The following is a 15,788-nucleotide window of genomic DNA, read 5'->3' as shown; positions in this document are numbered from 1 at the left end:
TATCTCTTCTTTCTATTCTAAACCATCTACTGCTTGAATCGCAACAGAGTAAAAGAGTGCTTGGGGAACGTAAACAAGCCCTCACCATTCCACTTGGACTCCTTAATACCAACCTCCTCCTTCTCGGCCGTGTTGACAACCTTGACATCCTTGCCGCTAACACTATGCACCTCAACGTCCTTTCCAACCAAGCCCTTCAACTCGGTCTCAAAGTCCTTCTCTTCATGGATGTTCACCACGGCGAGGTTGACAGTGCCATCCTTATCCAACGCCGCACTGACATCCAACCAAGGAGTCTCGATAGTGCCGCGGATCCACTTGGGATGTGTGTCACCTAGGTATTCACCACCACGGACGTTGACGGCGATGGTGGAACCGCGCATGTACTTGCTGTAAAGAAGGAGAGGCCACCAGGTAGGCTGCTTGAGGATACCGTCCTTGGTGGTCATTAGGGGAGAGATGACGTTTACGCTCTGGGCGATGTTGGCCATGCCGACGTGCTTGGACTGGCGGACGAAGACATTGAGCCAGATGGCGACGGCCAGGGCGTCGGAGAGGTTGTACTTCTCCTCAGCGCCCTCTTCACCGGGGGCGCGCTCGGGATCCCAGACGTTCCACTCGTCGAAGCAGATCTTTTGACGAGGGACGGTGGGAGGGACGTTGTTTTCGATGCGGGCGAGATCGATGAGGCCGGCTGTGATTTCGATGGCTCTCTCAGCAGATCGGGGGGCTGTAACTGTTAATATCTCACCAAAACCTGGGTTGTAGAGTGTCACTTACCGGTAGCGTTCTTGTAATGATCTGAGCTAGCAGTGTAAATATGAATGCTGTGCTGATCAATGAGACTAGCAGTGGTGCTGCCTCCAAGGCCGTGCACGTCAAACTTGATGCACTCCTTGATAACGTACGAGTCCCAGGTACTGTGGCCTGTCTCACCGCAGAGGATGAGAGTGACGCTGGGATCGAGGAGCTTGATGGCCTTTGCCCATTGGTAGGCCTTCTTTGCGTAGTCTTCCTTTGTCATTTGGCCGACTTGCCATGGTCCCCACATTTCGTTTCCGAGAGCCCAGTACTTGACCTATACACAATGTCAGTGAGTGAGATAAGAGGGAGAGTAAGAGAGTTTACGTTGTAAGGCTTCTCGCGGCCGTTTTGACGACGGAGGTTGGCGTAGTAGCTGGGGCGGTCGGAGTTGCAGTATTCGACCCATCCGAGGGCTGTAAATGTTAGATTTGGTCCCAAGAACTCAGGTATAGTGAGACAAACCTTCGTCGAGAGTGCCAGTTCCAAAGTTGAGGCACAAGTAAGGCTCAGTGCCGACAACTTCACACCACTTCAAAAACTCATCCGTACCAAACTCATTAGACTCAGTGCCAATCCAAGCAAGCTCAGGTCTATCCTCCGTTAGCCCCCATTCTCATGAATCTCAGTGTAAAACTCACCTGGCAGGTCTCTTCTCTCGAGGACCGACACCATCTTGCCAATGATACGTAGCGACAAAGTTACCACCGGGATATCGCACAACAGGGCAGTTGAGATCCTTCATGGCCTCGATGACATCCTTTCGGAAGCCATTCTCATCGGAGAGAGGGTTGCCGGGGTCGTAGATGCCGCCGTAGATGCAGCGACCCATGTGTCTGAGTTTGTTAGCATGAGAGTAATTGCAGAGTGAGACATTGTGAGACATACTCTGTGAAACCACCATAGATGTTATCGTCAATGGTGGACAGAACAGCACTGGGATCAACTGAGATGGTAGGACGCTCATCGTCCGCAATGCGAGTAAAGGTAGCCATGATGATTCTCAATCCTCTCACAAGAATGCAAGTTACAGAAAGAGAGAAACGAAAAGACCTCAAGCTCACAATTTATGTTCTCTTAAGACTCCATCTTTCTTGCCCAGTTTATTACTATCTGGCACTTACAACTTCCCCTCAATAGAGATGCCACTAAAACCTGTCAGTCGTCGGTTTGTTACCCCTGCTGGTTCGCGCGCTTCTTTGAGGGGGTCTTGGATGATGATTGGTGCGCTTGATGGAATCTCCAACACGAGACCAAACGGCGTGAGGCTTTCGGCCGGGGATGGAATTGAACTCCGAGGCTATTGATCCCTGTCGTTGTCTGTCATGATGTATTCTGCATATTGCCATCATGATATGTGCACTTTGAGAGGCAGTGAATTGACTCTATCATGGAAGATGACAGAGTTTATACCCTGCAGATATACATATTCTGGACAATGAGACTCCAAGACACTCTGTAGATTACTTGTCTTTCACATGGATGCCCACTGTAGAGGCTAATGGGTCCCTGACTTTAGACCAGACTTACAGGGTTCTAATCAACGGCCTCTCCACAAGTTTAAACCATGTAAGTCAAATCCTCTAGTCTGGTCCTCTCCATTCCCCTCGCGCACCAACCAAACCAATACCGAGGCCATGTTTAGTTCCTCAGGTCCTTCATCCCATCAACGCGGCTCACGCTCTCTCAGCCGCACCGCAATTGCGCGCTCCAATCGGAATATACGGCACTTTGACATCTCCCCCCTAATTTCCGAGTGACAGATAGACAGCAAAGAACAACAGGACACTCCGTACATCTCCATACAAAAGATTATTACCCCAATCAAGCATATTTTCCCGACTTCTCCACCTCCGTGGGGAAGCCCCCCTTAGGCGAACTCCAGTTTTTCATCCCCATGGGACAGACATTCGATGACTACGTCAATCCGCTGTCCTAAACTAAGGCAAGGAACTTTGTAAGAATCACCAAAGGAGGGCGGGATACGGGTATTCGGAACGGCCCCTGTTAGTATACGAGTATGTAGTCTATATAAGAAACGTTGATCGCCCGATGATATTCACTCTTCATCTCCAACACTATCCACATCTTCATCATGGCTCTTCCACCAAAATGGTATCAGTTCCTCGTTGCAGTGTTTGCTTCATTGGGTTCCCTGCTTTACGGTTACGATCTTGGTGTTATTGCTGAGGTTATTGCTTCTGGTAACTTTAAGAGCAAGTTCGGCGATGATCCCAATGCTACGTACGTCTTCTATCTCCTTCTTTACTTCAACATAGCTAATTGTCTGATAGAGGCGCGGTAGTCTCGGTATTCACAGGCGGTGCCTTCTTTGGCGCCATGTTCGCTGGCTACGCTGGTGATCATCTTGGACGAAAATGGACCATCATGATCGGTGCTCTCATCTTTATTCTTGGTGGAAGTCTTCAGACTGCTGCTGATCATATCAACTATCTTTACTCCGGTCGTTGTCTCGCAGGTCTTGGGTATGCTCCCTCTCTTCCGTGTTGGGTATCTCAACTAACACCATCAGCGTCGGTTTCCTCGTCATGATCGTCCCAGTCTACCAAGGAGAACTCTGCCACCCCGACATCCGCGGCCGTGTAACAGCCCTTCAGCAGTTCATGCTCGGAGTAGGTGCTCTCGTCGCTACAGCGATCGGCTACGGCACCTACACGGGCCTCGGCGACGACAACTCAGGCCAATGGCGTATTCCTCTGGGCATCCAGAACGTCCCCGCTGTGATCCTTGCTGCACTTATTCTCTTCTTCCCCGAATCACCACGTTGGTTGATCGACCACGGCCGTCAAGAGGAAGGTCTTCAGACACTGGCTAAGCTCCACGCTCACGGTGACGTGAATGATGCGTGGGTTCGAGCTGAGTATGACCAGATCTTGGAGAGATTGGCCATGGAGCACGAAGCTTCTGCCAAGAGCTACAGTGAGCTCTTCACAGATAAATCTTGCTTCAGACGTCTTTGGCTTGCCATTAGTGTGCAGGTTGCTGCCCAGATGACCGGCGTGAGCGCTATTCAGTACTACTCTGTCGCCATCTACGCCAAAATCGGTATTCAAGGCGACGAGACGCTTCGCTATCAGATGATTTCTTCCGTCATCGCTCTCGTGGCACAGTTCATCTGTATGCTCGTCATCGACAGAACAGGACGACGCTGGCCTTTGATCGGCGGCAACATCCTTAACTGTATCACCTTTATCATCGCGACTGTTCTTCTCGCCAGTTTCCCTCCCGGTTCTGAGAATGGTGGCGGTTCTGCTGGTTGGGGCTTCATTGTCGTCACGTGGATCTACAACTTTTCTTTCAGCGCTACATGTGGTCCTTTGTCATGGATCATTCCTGCTGAGATCTTTGATATGAAGACTCGTGCCAAGGGTGTGTCGCTTGCTACTATGATGTCGTTTGCTTTCAACACTATGATTGGGCAGACTACATCTGTAGCTCTTGATGACGAGACTGGTATTGGCTGGAGATGGTACATCCTCTTTATTGTAAGTTTGATCATGCCAGATACCTATTCTGTGCTAACCGTCTTTAGGTCTGCAACTTTACCAATGCTCTTTACTTCTGGGCTATCCTTCCCGAGACTGCTAACCGTCCTCTTGAGGAGATGCGATATCTCTTCACTGAGGCGCCCTTGTTTGTTCCTCTTATGGACACTTCCAAGTTTGCGGCTGGACAGGACCTTGAGCGTCGTGTTGAGAAGGCGGAGGTCAGGGAGGAGCTTGAACATCGTGATTAGTTGGCATTGAGAAGCACACCTTAGGGTAATGGAAATACTGGCTTAGCATAAGAGACGGAATATTTAGATAATTTTATCGCAACTTATTCTAAATCTCAAGACGTTTGATCAATTGAATAGACTGCTTCATCGCATTACATATAGCTATCATATCTCAATCTATACGGGTAGGCCACTGGGTATCTGTCTTCCTCTTCCAACTAAGCTTAAGGCAAATCCCTATTCATCACCTGCAAGATGTCTTTGAACACATCTGCACTGGCTTCAGTGATCCAGTATCGCTGTCATGGCTCCTGGTCTGTGGCGATGATTGAAGGCGCGGCACGCCTACGGTAAATGCGACAAGGCGAACAACTCGAACGTAGATACGAAGTTAAATGTCCTGCAACCCATGTTCTCCAACTCCTCGGACGACGGCGAGGACACAGACCTTAACGAGTTGACTATACCCCGGGACCCCTCTGAGCTGGATTCCCCGATGATGGGGCTTGCGCCGGTTTGCGATGTAGTTGCATGATGGGCCGAAGTTACTAGACCAGACTGGTACTAGAACTCGTTATAATCAACGATGACTTGAGAAGTTTGAATCGTCATCTCCGTCCTTGTATAAACTTGCGAATTTCTTGCGGTATGTGTTACGTGAACGACCCCTCCTTTACCGACAGAGCTGGTTCGGTTGCGGATAGAGGTCCTTGGTCTAGAGTCCCAGCGGCTATCGCGTAACTGACAACAAAGTGTGTATTTTGATGTGAATTGCCTAAACGCCTAGCTGCCAACCGAATTTTCCCCTTCCAACGCCAGCGAAGAAACACAAGATGACTCCTTCATCCCTTACATTGACTCGAAGAGGTTGATGACCCCGTACGCCCAATTGGCATCCTTGCCGAAGGTCCCTTTTTCGCCCCTATCCACAGGTATACCCTGTAGGCAAATAGGTGCAGCTGTGCATAGAAGGTTGCCTCTGGGATGTTGGAAAGAGCCTCCCCTAGGCCATTTATGCTGTACCTAAGCCCTATCTGATCGCGTAACTGACAGCACACGTAGCGACGCAGCTAGGGCGATCAGATGCAGGCCCGGTAGAGGGTACTCGCTCCGTGAGTTATAGGGACCGAGGGTCCGTGATGGCAGCTGCCAAACGACGAAGGATCAGACTTAAAAGCTAGCTGATCGCACAATATCGCGCAGAATACCCGGGATGAAGCAGAGCTTCTCCGCTTCTTAGGTTGTCTCCCACACCACAGTCCGTACTTCCACTTCAAGACAGGTATTGCATTGGACGAAAGTCGGAGTTGGCTGATACTACGACAAACTCAAGGCCGCACTACCCACGGGCCATCGGTTATGAGTCGCGACTTCGACCTGGCCTAGATAACCTCATAGGCCATCTGTGCTAGGTCTTCTCTGTCCGTGTCCATGGTCTGTCGGATTCGAATTTCAGGTGATTGATGGCCGCTCGGAGTGTCGAGGTTGTTGTTGGTGATTCTGGTCCATCTTATTCTCTAGTGATCGAGAACAAATTGGGTGTTTTGTGCTTGTTCACCCTGTCGCATCTCCAAGAGAGAGATTAGAAAAGGAGGAATATTAACCGGTGGAGGATTGATCTCGGGAATAATGAAAGGCACCGTGGTGCCGGTTTCTCAGGTAAGAATGGTTCGTGGGACTCCCGTCTTTGGCGAGGTTTACGGAGTTCTCATGCACCCACGGTCCCTGACACAGGACCAGAATGAGATTAGAATCCTACATATATTTGTCGGTACAAGGCCAAACCCGAGTCTGAATCTTACCCCTACCACGACGATCAAGTCTGGTCCGGGCCATCTGCGTCCACTCCCGTGGTTCCCTTGCTGATTGCAGAGTCAATGTACGCTCTGATTACCGCGAGTTTGCTCTCTAGTTGTGTGCCAGTCCTTGAGAGTCTTGACCTGACAGTTCCTAGATGAGAACTGAGACTGACCCTGGACAATGTTACGAACACCGGCCTTGATGGGCGCGACGTATGTCATGTGATGTCTGAGGCCCGCGTCTTCCCCACCGCGTTTACTACCACGGATCAGATGTGGTTTGTCCTGTTTGGGTGTGATGGGAGAAAGACATGAAGCACACCAGATGAACTCTCAAGGCATGCAGATAGGGCTGTGCCTTGAGTGTCCTGTTGTTTTTGCTGTTGTTGCTGCTTCGGTGGTGGTTGTGGTGGCGATAACTACAGGCTCATCATGGCTCATCGCAGCCATGTCTCCGCATGTCGAACTTCGCTCATGGTGCTGCAAGCAAGATCAACGTGATCCAGCAGTAGAAAGACGAAGGGAAGACATTTTATAGCCAGCTCAAACCTTATGTTAAGGGCAGGCAAAAAAGAAGGTTCCGCGTAGGCAGAGAACTCATGATGCCTCATTTAAACTGTAAATATCTTCAGCAACCTTATCTGGTAGAAGGCCGAACACGGCCTTCGACATCCACTACCCTAAACCAGCGGCAAGGTTCCGACCTTGACAGCAGTACCCGAGAAGGTTAGTCAGCAACTGAGTGAATCTAGGATGTGCTCTTGACATCTGACATTTGTCAGATATCTCGATACTTCAAGACTAAGCAGTGAAAGTTGCATAATCCTTTGTTTACCTGTATACCTCGGGACTTACGCCTCGGAAAAGCTAAAAAAAAATAGCATAGACTTTCCATGCAGGCTGCGTTTCTTTTCTTTTTGACAAATGCCTAAACTGCCATTGTCTCCGAATTCTCTTGACATTATGCAAAGAAGCAAAAAGGAAGACAACCCTAGACCAAACGTCACATACCTACATCTCTAACGTCCTCACATGCCAAATGCGGCTCAATGACGATATATCAGATCATAAGATCGATTGCAACGTCGCATCAAGCGGCTCCGATATATAAAATGACAAATATTGCTTATAAAGTGGTGCATGTCACTCTACCAAGATTAAGCTCGTCTGAAGGCTTTCCACATGATACTCAAACCCAAGTATAATATGATCCATATTATAGCCTTAAGTAGTTAATCGATAAGCTTATCAGATCTATGCAAGGTTGTCTGATACTGCCGAGCCCGAATATCCTCCCACATCCCGTTGTTTCAGCATCTTCAAACAAATCATTACGCAAAACAATACAACGTCGGATATAAAAACCTTGTTCTGTTCTGTTCTGTTCTCTGTTTTCCACTTAAAGCCATCGTGGCTGGTGAAACAAGCCCCTCGGCAATATCTTGTAACATGTTCTGAAACAAACCAAAACCAAACCTTCGCAAGTATTAACCACATTCGTCCAATCTTATCCGCTCATCGTATCCTGTCACGCTTGAGGCTCTGCAAAAGGCTGGAGCCTGTATCAGCTTCAACACTTGAATGGTTTCGCCCAGGACTGGGCAAAAAGTTCATGATAGACGAGATGAAAAATATAAAGATGAGCACGTATGACTTTTGATTGAAATCGTCTGACTGAGAAATCATCAGCCTTCTCTTGCTTCTCTTTTTCTTTCATCTTCTTTCAATTCTTTCTTTTACCTCCTGGTGAGGTTTTTGTAATCAGTTGGCTGGACCTTCTTTGTCGTTCCACTCCTTATTCCCCTAGTTCTATCTAATCACGTCAGAACTCATTCATTATGATGATCAAGACTTTCTTGTGGGCTGCAGCCGTGTCTGCCATGCCTCTTGTCGAACTTTCCGCTCGAGAGCTGTCCTCCATGGAACAGAACAAGCCCTTGGCCAGTAAGTCCACTTCTTCCAAAACTCTGGAGTAAAAACGGGTCTAACATCTCGCAGTTCGAAAGAATCCACCTCTGGCCCCTCGAGCTAATCGAATCATCCCTGTCGTTGTCGGTGGACCTCAGGATACTTTTGTTCCTAATATGATTCGAGCGGCGGCTGGTGATGTGATTCAGTTCCAGTTCAGCAATGGAAACCACACCGTTACGCAGAGCGCTGAGGATTCGCCCTGTCAGCCTCTTCAGGCCACGCAGTCGAATGTGATTCATAGTGGTCATATTCCTTTCGAGGATGGACAGACTACCGTTGGAACGTTCAATGTTCCTCTTACCAACACGGAGCCTATCTATTTGTACTGCGCTACTGGACCTCACTGCCAGCTTGGTCAGGTGATGGCCATCAACCCGTAAGTCTATCTTGTTTTGACACTGAAGCAATTGCTAACATTTCGATAGTCCCAGTGAGGCCAACTTGGTCGAGTTTAACAAGAAGGCCAACGGTGCTTTGGCTAATGTCGATGCCGGTGAAGCTACTGGTGGAACAGTTGGGGAGATTCCTCTGGCTGAAGCTGCTTTCACTCCTGCTCCTCCTGAAGATGCTGCTCCTCCTGCACCACCCGCTGAAAGCCCTCCTGCTGCTGGAAGTCCTCCTGCGGCCCCTGCTCCTCCAGCTGAGACACCTGCTGCCGCTCCCCCAGCTCCCCCGGTTGTCGAGAGCCCGCCTCCTGCTCTTCCTGTAGCCGAGACCCCTCCTCCCGCCCCTCCCGTCGCTGAGGTTCCTGTCATGCCTCCTGCCGAGATGCCCGCTGCTCCTGCCGAGATGCCTGCCGCCCCAGCTGAGATGCCTGCAGCTCCTGCGGAAATGCCTGCTGCTGTGCCAGAGGCAGCGTCTATGGGAGAGCACTACTGAAGGACTTTGAGGAAATGATATATAGATATTAGAATAATGTGACGAATAAGAAGGAGGACTGTTTTCCTCTCTTCTAGTCATTGGAATGATAAATTTGTTGGAACAAGCAATAACTGAGATTTGATGTGATAAAAATTAGTTGACAGTCTGTGGTAATATCAATAGTCTCAAAACGTAATCTGGTACGGTAGGAAATTGATAAAACGTGAAATTCAAACTGCTAAGGAGTGTATCGGCCTGAAACGAGGCCAATGAATATCTGTCTGGAGAAAAGTGATATATCGCGCCGAGCCTTGGTCAAGAGACCGCCAATCTATCTGAGCTTAAGATATAGATAAGATAAAAAGTCAAAAGATCTGAATACCCAATGAACGTAAAATCTGTCTGAAGGAGCATTATGTTTCTCTTGCTCAGCCTTGATGCCAATCTGATCTGAGGTCAAGAGATACGAAAGTCAATCACGCCAACGTTCCCAAAACACGCAATCGATACTATACCAAAGAAACTGTTCGTCCATACACTTTCAAGGATCTGATCCCCTAAAGCTTGAATAGTACCAAACAAACACGGCCCAGGAGGAAGGTTCTCGAGAAAGATAAAGGTGGTCATAAGACCATAACACATTAAAATTATATTTATAAATGGACGCGTCGGTGCTGGACCTGGACGCAGCCATCGGTTATCACAATTATTCCTTTATCCCATGCACCGCCAGGATACATGTATTCAAGTTCATTCTCTTGTCGTGAAGTTCGGTGATCCAGTCACTCAAACGACCGACGCAGTATCCGGAGCAGCATCCGGTGCAGCATTTGGAGTAGTACCAAAGCTCTGTAGCACAAGTTAGCAAAATCCAATAATCGCCCTTAGCAATACTTACCTTTTTGACCTCCTCAATCATCTCCAGTATGGGAACATTATCATACTTGAGCTTCAGCAACAACGTCTCCATCCCAACAGCCCCTAGACTAACAAACTCCTTAAGATTCTTATAATACTCCAGATTATTGGCAAGCTCTTGGGTCCTGGGTTCCAGCTTTTGAATCGTTCTCTTATCTTTCCAAACCTGTACTTTCAAATTCAACAAAAGCTGTGCGTCATTCTTCTTTTTGCCTTCGATCTGCTCTTCAACATGCTTGATTGATGCAACGCACTGTGCGATTCGAGCATCATAGCGTTGGATAGTTTCAATAGTTGTGGGGTTTGAATTGTCGAGCTCCTCTTGTTGCTTCTTTTCAAAGAACACACGACCGTTTTGCATGGTCGTGCAGCGCTTTTTGTGAGATTTGAGAGTCTGATTCCATTTTGCAATGAGTTCGCATTTTATCTCTGGTGCGAGACTGAGGATTTGCGTTTCATTGAGTGGAATGGATTCTTTCAGTTGGGCGAGCTCTTTTGTGATATTGTCTTGTTCCTCCGTTTCTTTGGCTTCGAGAAGATCTAGGCCTGAGATGAGGTCTGAGATGTCCCGAGGCTGACACTGTGTAGGCTTTATGTAACGTTAGATAATGACGCTTATATATTTGATATTGAAAACTTACCTCCTGGACAGTCTCAACAGGTTCGATAGCAGCGACGTTATATATCTGCATCTCAAACGGTCGTGCCGGTTCTGATTCCTCTGCAGAAGGTTCGAAAGACGCAACATCATAGATGTGCATTTCAAACGCTTCTGGCTCTGACTCTGGTTCAGAAAGCTCGATAGAAGCAACATTATATATGTGCATCTCGAATGGCTCTGCTGGCTCATCAATGCGAGGGCGTTTCAGACTTTGAAAACACCGGGGAGATGATCCAAGAAACTGCACCGACTCGTCATGCGATTTAAAGCTGCCGCCCGATGATATAGACATAGAGTCCGAGCCATCATCATCGAACAATCCTTCATCCATGAATGGTGTTTGAGGTGTATCGCATTCTATACCCTCATCCATATGGTCCTGCGTCAGGTCTATCTTTGTAGAAACCGACATAGGGGCTGGAGAAATCGACGGAGGGGCCATTGGAGCTATAGGGGCTGGAGGTGGTAGAGACGCTCAACCCTGCTCCACGATCGTCTCGGGAGATCGACAGGGAAAGTTTCCAAAGCCCATATGATATCTTTATGGCACAACCGCGGATTCTCGCTATTCCTATCCCTGATGTGCTGGCGCAGCAAATCCTTTGTTACTTTATAGCCATCCTGAACCATGCTTGGATCCTCATTGATGTTGTTTCTTAGACCCTGCAACAAGATCCGCAGGTCTCTAACGATCAAGGTAGTCCAGCTCTCAGGTTCAAAACCAGCAGCCCAATCCCAGGGCCACTGGCACGTGAGTTGGAAGATAGCTCTGCAAGCAACGACGCGAGAATCCTCTTTTGGCTATTTATCCAGTTTTCTGACGATTTGCTCATCAGTTAAGTTGATGTCTCTTTGTGTAACGGGGAATAAGGTGAGAGATGAGGCTGGTGGTAAATCTCCATGTCGCCGTGGGATGAATGGCGAGACATTTGGTCCGCGTGTTCTTTGATATGAGTCTTTGCTGCCAAGTGGCCTGCCGATTGGTCTGCCTTGTCTCACATAGGAGGACATGGCTATGGTGTATGGTATATGCTGTGAACGTGTGACATGAAGTAAAAGAGGATGGCGTTATCTTCATGACGCGGTACGCGGGGTGGTGAGGGGCAATTTATAGTCACGGGCATTCAACCTCCATGAGGTACTCAACCTAGAACGTTATATGTGTGAGTTATCACAACAACCTAACTAGAATCACATTAGTTGCTATTAATTAGAAACACTATATAAGCACTAGCGTTGGCTATTTAGCAAGCAAAAAAGCCATTCTCATATGTAAAAAAGCCATTCGCACAAGTAATCTCGTCAAATTAGTGCTTTACAGGTCGATCAGGGCGGCTAAGTTTACACTGTGTTGAGCATCCCTCAGGCAGACTGATTGACCTCCCTCGTGTTACAAAAGATTCGTGCTATGTAGAGAAAACGGCGTAGTTTCGAGTTGGGTGTTGTATTAAAGGTAAAATGGAGAAAAACGCTGGTTAGTTTGTGCTAAAGTTACAGATGATGTAGTCCTTGCCGCGTCGTGTCGAGGACCGTGTTTGCGACGTGACAAACAGCAGGGGCAGATACGCGCATCACTTACACACGACTTCTGTATTGACAGTGTTGGAAGAGTCCGTGGATGAAATCATCTAGAGGAATTACAATTGTCTAAGTTCTGTTCGTCTCCATTTACGCTATAATGCTTCTCTTGTAATGGTATATCGTGGACATGCCTCACCTCCCCTCAGCCATCATCTCTTCCACCGTCGCAATACCCCTCTCTATCATAATATCCTCCGTCATCCCAAACAACCCAATATTTCTAGCCTCCAACCTCGCCAACAACATCGCCATTCCCTCAGGCCCCAACCTCATCATCATCCTAACAGCTCGCGAGTACTCCACTTCCTGTAACACCGTTTTCCCCCTTGCCTTCAAAGCCTTCTCCTCCGCTCTCAGATCGGAGTCCTTTTGCGCAATAGCCTCCAACTCCTCGAGCACCTGGGAATTAGCCTCTGCGATTAACGCGTCGCACTCTTCTAATCGGACCGTGTACTTGTGTACTGCATTCGCCAAGTCATCGGCGCTCATGGCCATTTCTTCGTGGTGCTGCTCCACGAAGTGCTTGCCTTTAATTATCTTTTCGCGCTCTGTTTCGTAAGATTTTACGTCGCTGCAGAGCTTGTCGACTGCTTCGCTGCCTAGTTTTGTGTCGCCTGTTTCGCTGGCTTCGATTGAGGTTGTGACTTCGTGGAGAGAATGTGTGACTGCGTCTAACTCTTTCCTCTTTTCGCTCTCGAGAAACTCGAAGTCTTCGAGGATGTCTGTCCAATTTCTTGAGCGTTCTATTGACGGATATGTTTGTGATTGTGACTGTGGATGTTAATACGAGTGGTCGTGGAGAGTGTAAGGTGACTTACAGGTGGTGCTATGTCTTGTGACACTGTGTTATGACTGCAATTGCATGTACTGATAGGCGGTGCTGCCAAACAGCCTATCGCACCGTTGTTGCTCGTATTACGGGATGTAATATTTGGATCTGGTAGCCTTGGACGCTTCTGCGGCAATGGAGACAACGAAGGCGACCTAGAGCGCTTGAGAGCCACATTACCTTCTTCCTGGCCCGCTGCCTGAACTTCATCCTGGCCCGTGGTTGCCGTTGAATTTGGGACTTCAGTTAATCCCGTTGTCTGAACTTCATTTTGGGCTGTTGCCGATGTTTGTGTTGAGGCTGTTATCTGGGCTGGTATGGATGATGTCGGAAGTTGTTCCGGAGCTGTCGTCTGCACCTCTCTCTGACCGACCACCTCAATGTCATCATCATCGAAGTTGTAGCCAGTCCAGTCTTCCCACTCGCTGTCAGATGCCAGCCCAACACCATCCTCGCTGTCCATGTCGCTATCCTCGTCGTCTGTCTCCGGTATAACAACCCCCCTGCTCAGCGGTTTGACAGGCGGTGTCGTGCAAGTCTTAACAGACATACCCTGACCTTTCGTATAGAAATCCGCACTGAAGTGATCAATAGCATCCAGGATATCGCAGAGCGATAACGCCGGGTCCGCCGCATCGCGCTTCTTTGCGCACCCAAAGAGAAAGTCTCGAGTGATCTTGGTATGAGGTCCAGGCCCATTTATCCTAGCGCTCTTGCAGACGCTTCTCAGTAGTCTTCTCATATCCTCCAACATGGTGATGCCCCATTTTTTAGGTAGGAAGCCCTTGAGGTATTCCCATGGCCACTGGCCTGTGAGGAGTTTGATGCTCCGGACTGCATCGCCTACGCGCTTGCCGGATGTAGAACGACGCATATTCCAATTCAGCTTCCTTGCTATGCGCGCGTCGGACAAGGCACGGCGTTGATGCTTGCTTTGACATTGTGATTTGGAGATTGGCCTGGCTGGGGTTTTGGTGACTGTTGCCTTACTGGCGGGCTTGGTGGTGAGACTGGTAGGTGAAGGCAATACGACAGGGTCCTCAGTCGGCTCAGTCTTTGGTGGCACTGCAAACCTTAATGACTGTCTTTGTTCCGAGACGATGATAAGGTCTGAGATCTCATCCTTGGAGTCTTCGTCCTCTGGAGGGCCGGCAAGGTGCACACGAGTAGACCTTCGTAGGACAGGGGAGGAGGCCATCGCGTTGCGACGCGTTAATTGACTCCAGAGGGAAGAGAAGAACGTGTACAACGGTATATTGGGAGTGTCCACTTGGCCACTCATGAAATATCGAGACTGTGATCGTGATACTTCAAGAGTCTGACTTTCCTCGTCTTGAGGCTGTCAATTGATCAATTAACGGTCGTAGTTAACGCTCCTGCCATTACCGGAGTTACTGGTTCCCCAGGGGGCAGGAACGGGAAAAAGTGGTTCTAGCCAATCAAGACATCACTAATTGTCGCGAAAGGTTCTACAAAGCTGCTAATTTAACTATTCTACCGTTATTTGGATAAAAATAATCGATTTCAGATAAACGAATATATTTCACATTTTTAAGAATTATGAGAAAAGATATAGAGAGGGAACTGGTATAACAAGTTGGGCTGTTGGCTTCCATCCCAATCCCTGCAGTGCAAGAGCCGCCATGCCGCTTCCCTTCCCTTCCCCATCCTCAACCCAACGTCGAATCCAGGAACAACATTCCACCGACAAGATGTCATTCAATCTTATCACGAGGTAAAAATCCATCATGGACAGATACCTGAAACATGGCATCTGCTTCATTATACGCCAAAAGACCTCCCAAGAGGCCCATCGCAAGCGCTCGTAACTCATTCCACAACAAGTACCTCCCCCACCAATAATTGGAGAAGCGGTACCTGGGACCCGCCATCGATCTCAAAATAGACGAGCTAACTATTTCGGGAGTCGCCTAATTTGAGTTAAACGCGCGCCTCCAGACTCAGAGGGCCAATTAGCGGCCGCAGAGATCCACCCAAGTTCATCTCAACACCATGAACTCTTTGTATGGAGGAGACTTGGGAGACTTGTTCAGCTGCCCTGAATGTCATTGTTTACTCTTCTAGACAACAACAAGTCCTTCATGTTTCATCTGCCGGTGCAACTATGATGCGCATCCCTGTTACTTTAGTCTTCCCGCCCTTGCTTCCCGTCTTTCGCGCTTCTGATCATCTTGTGTACACACCCACACATGCAATGCAGCGACCCCGTTCAATTTCCCCAGGCGCTCAACTTGTCATGGGCCTGATGGACATATGCAGATCGGCTGGCTGTCGAGATCCTGGCGTTTTCTTTTACGCTTTTAGCTCTACCGTTTTGACTCTCCATTTTTGATCCATGCTTCTTGATCTTCATCCCGTGCTACGAGGTTTGAGCAAGCGCCAGCAGTCAAGGCTGTCAAAAACAGGGTCTTGAATCATCTCTTCTAGTAAACTACGTGGAGACTTCTTCCTCTTTCATAGCCGCCCATTCTGTCTCTTGGTCTTAACCGCCCAAACAAACGCCCTACGTGACCAATATCCTCGACCCATTCCAAGAAAACCACTTCTTTCAGACACGAGTGTGCTGTTTCATTGCCTTTTTCAGCTTCCTGTTCCTGTTTCAGTGCC

General features: G+C 48.5%; 5 protein-coding genes across 5 annotated transcripts; 2 read left to right on the top strand and 3 right to left on the bottom strand.

The window, feature by feature from the left end:
- Nucleotides 1–26: 26 nt before the first annotated feature.
- Nucleotides 27–1,796, bottom strand: FIESC28_00172 (uncharacterized protein; the record flags this gene model as incomplete). The annotated part of the gene is made up of 6 exons (XM_031154323.1): nt 27–730; nt 781–1,078; nt 1,129–1,217; nt 1,267–1,394; nt 1,443–1,637; nt 1,690–1,796. 6 exons carry the CDS (start codon nt 1,794–1,796, stop codon nt 27–29), a joined length of 1,521 nt encoding a protein of 506 aa, XP_031021691.1.
- A 1,100-nt stretch (nt 1,797–2,896) lies between these two features.
- Nucleotides 2,897–4,558, top strand: FIESC28_00171 (uncharacterized protein; the record flags this gene model as incomplete). Its single annotated transcript, XM_031154322.1, has 4 exons — nt 2,897–3,045; nt 3,096–3,287; nt 3,335–4,307; nt 4,355–4,558. The coding sequence occupies 4 exons, from the start codon at nt 2,897–2,899 to the stop codon at nt 4,556–4,558; spliced, it is 1,518 nt and encodes a 505-aa protein (XP_031021690.1).
- A 3,619-nt stretch (nt 4,559–8,177) lies between these two features.
- FIESC28_00170 (uncharacterized protein) lies at nt 8,178–9,189 on the top strand (the record flags this gene model as incomplete). The annotated part of the gene is made up of 3 exons (XM_031154321.1): nt 8,178–8,283; nt 8,338–8,686; nt 8,736–9,189. The coding sequence occupies 3 exons, from the start codon at nt 8,178–8,180 to the stop codon at nt 9,187–9,189; spliced, it is 909 nt and encodes a 302-aa protein (XP_031021689.1).
- A 768-nt stretch (nt 9,190–9,957) lies between these two features.
- FIESC28_00169 (uncharacterized protein) lies at nt 9,958–11,192 on the bottom strand (the record flags this gene model as incomplete). Its single annotated transcript, XM_031154320.1, has 3 exons — nt 9,958–10,020; nt 10,070–10,678; nt 10,731–11,192. The coding sequence occupies 3 exons, from the start codon at nt 11,190–11,192 to the stop codon at nt 9,958–9,960; spliced, it is 1,134 nt and encodes a 377-aa protein (XP_031021688.1).
- A 1,271-nt stretch (nt 11,193–12,463) lies between these two features.
- Nucleotides 12,464–14,358, bottom strand: FIESC28_00168 (uncharacterized protein; the record flags this gene model as incomplete). Its single annotated transcript, XM_031154319.1, has 2 exons — nt 12,464–13,102; nt 13,150–14,358. The coding sequence occupies 2 exons, from the start codon at nt 14,356–14,358 to the stop codon at nt 12,464–12,466; spliced, it is 1,848 nt and encodes a 615-aa protein (XP_031021687.1).
- Between the last annotated feature and the right edge of the window lie 1,430 nt (nt 14,359–15,788).

The sequence above is a fragment of the Fusarium coffeatum genome (assembly GCF_003316985.1).
Source record: "Fusarium coffeatum strain FIESC_28 chromosome Unknown BRIP53273_contig_4, whole genome shotgun sequence".
Classification (NCBI taxonomy): domain Eukaryota; kingdom Fungi; phylum Ascomycota; class Sordariomycetes; order Hypocreales; family Nectriaceae; genus Fusarium; species Fusarium coffeatum.
This window is presented reverse-complemented; position numbering and strand designations above follow the sequence as displayed.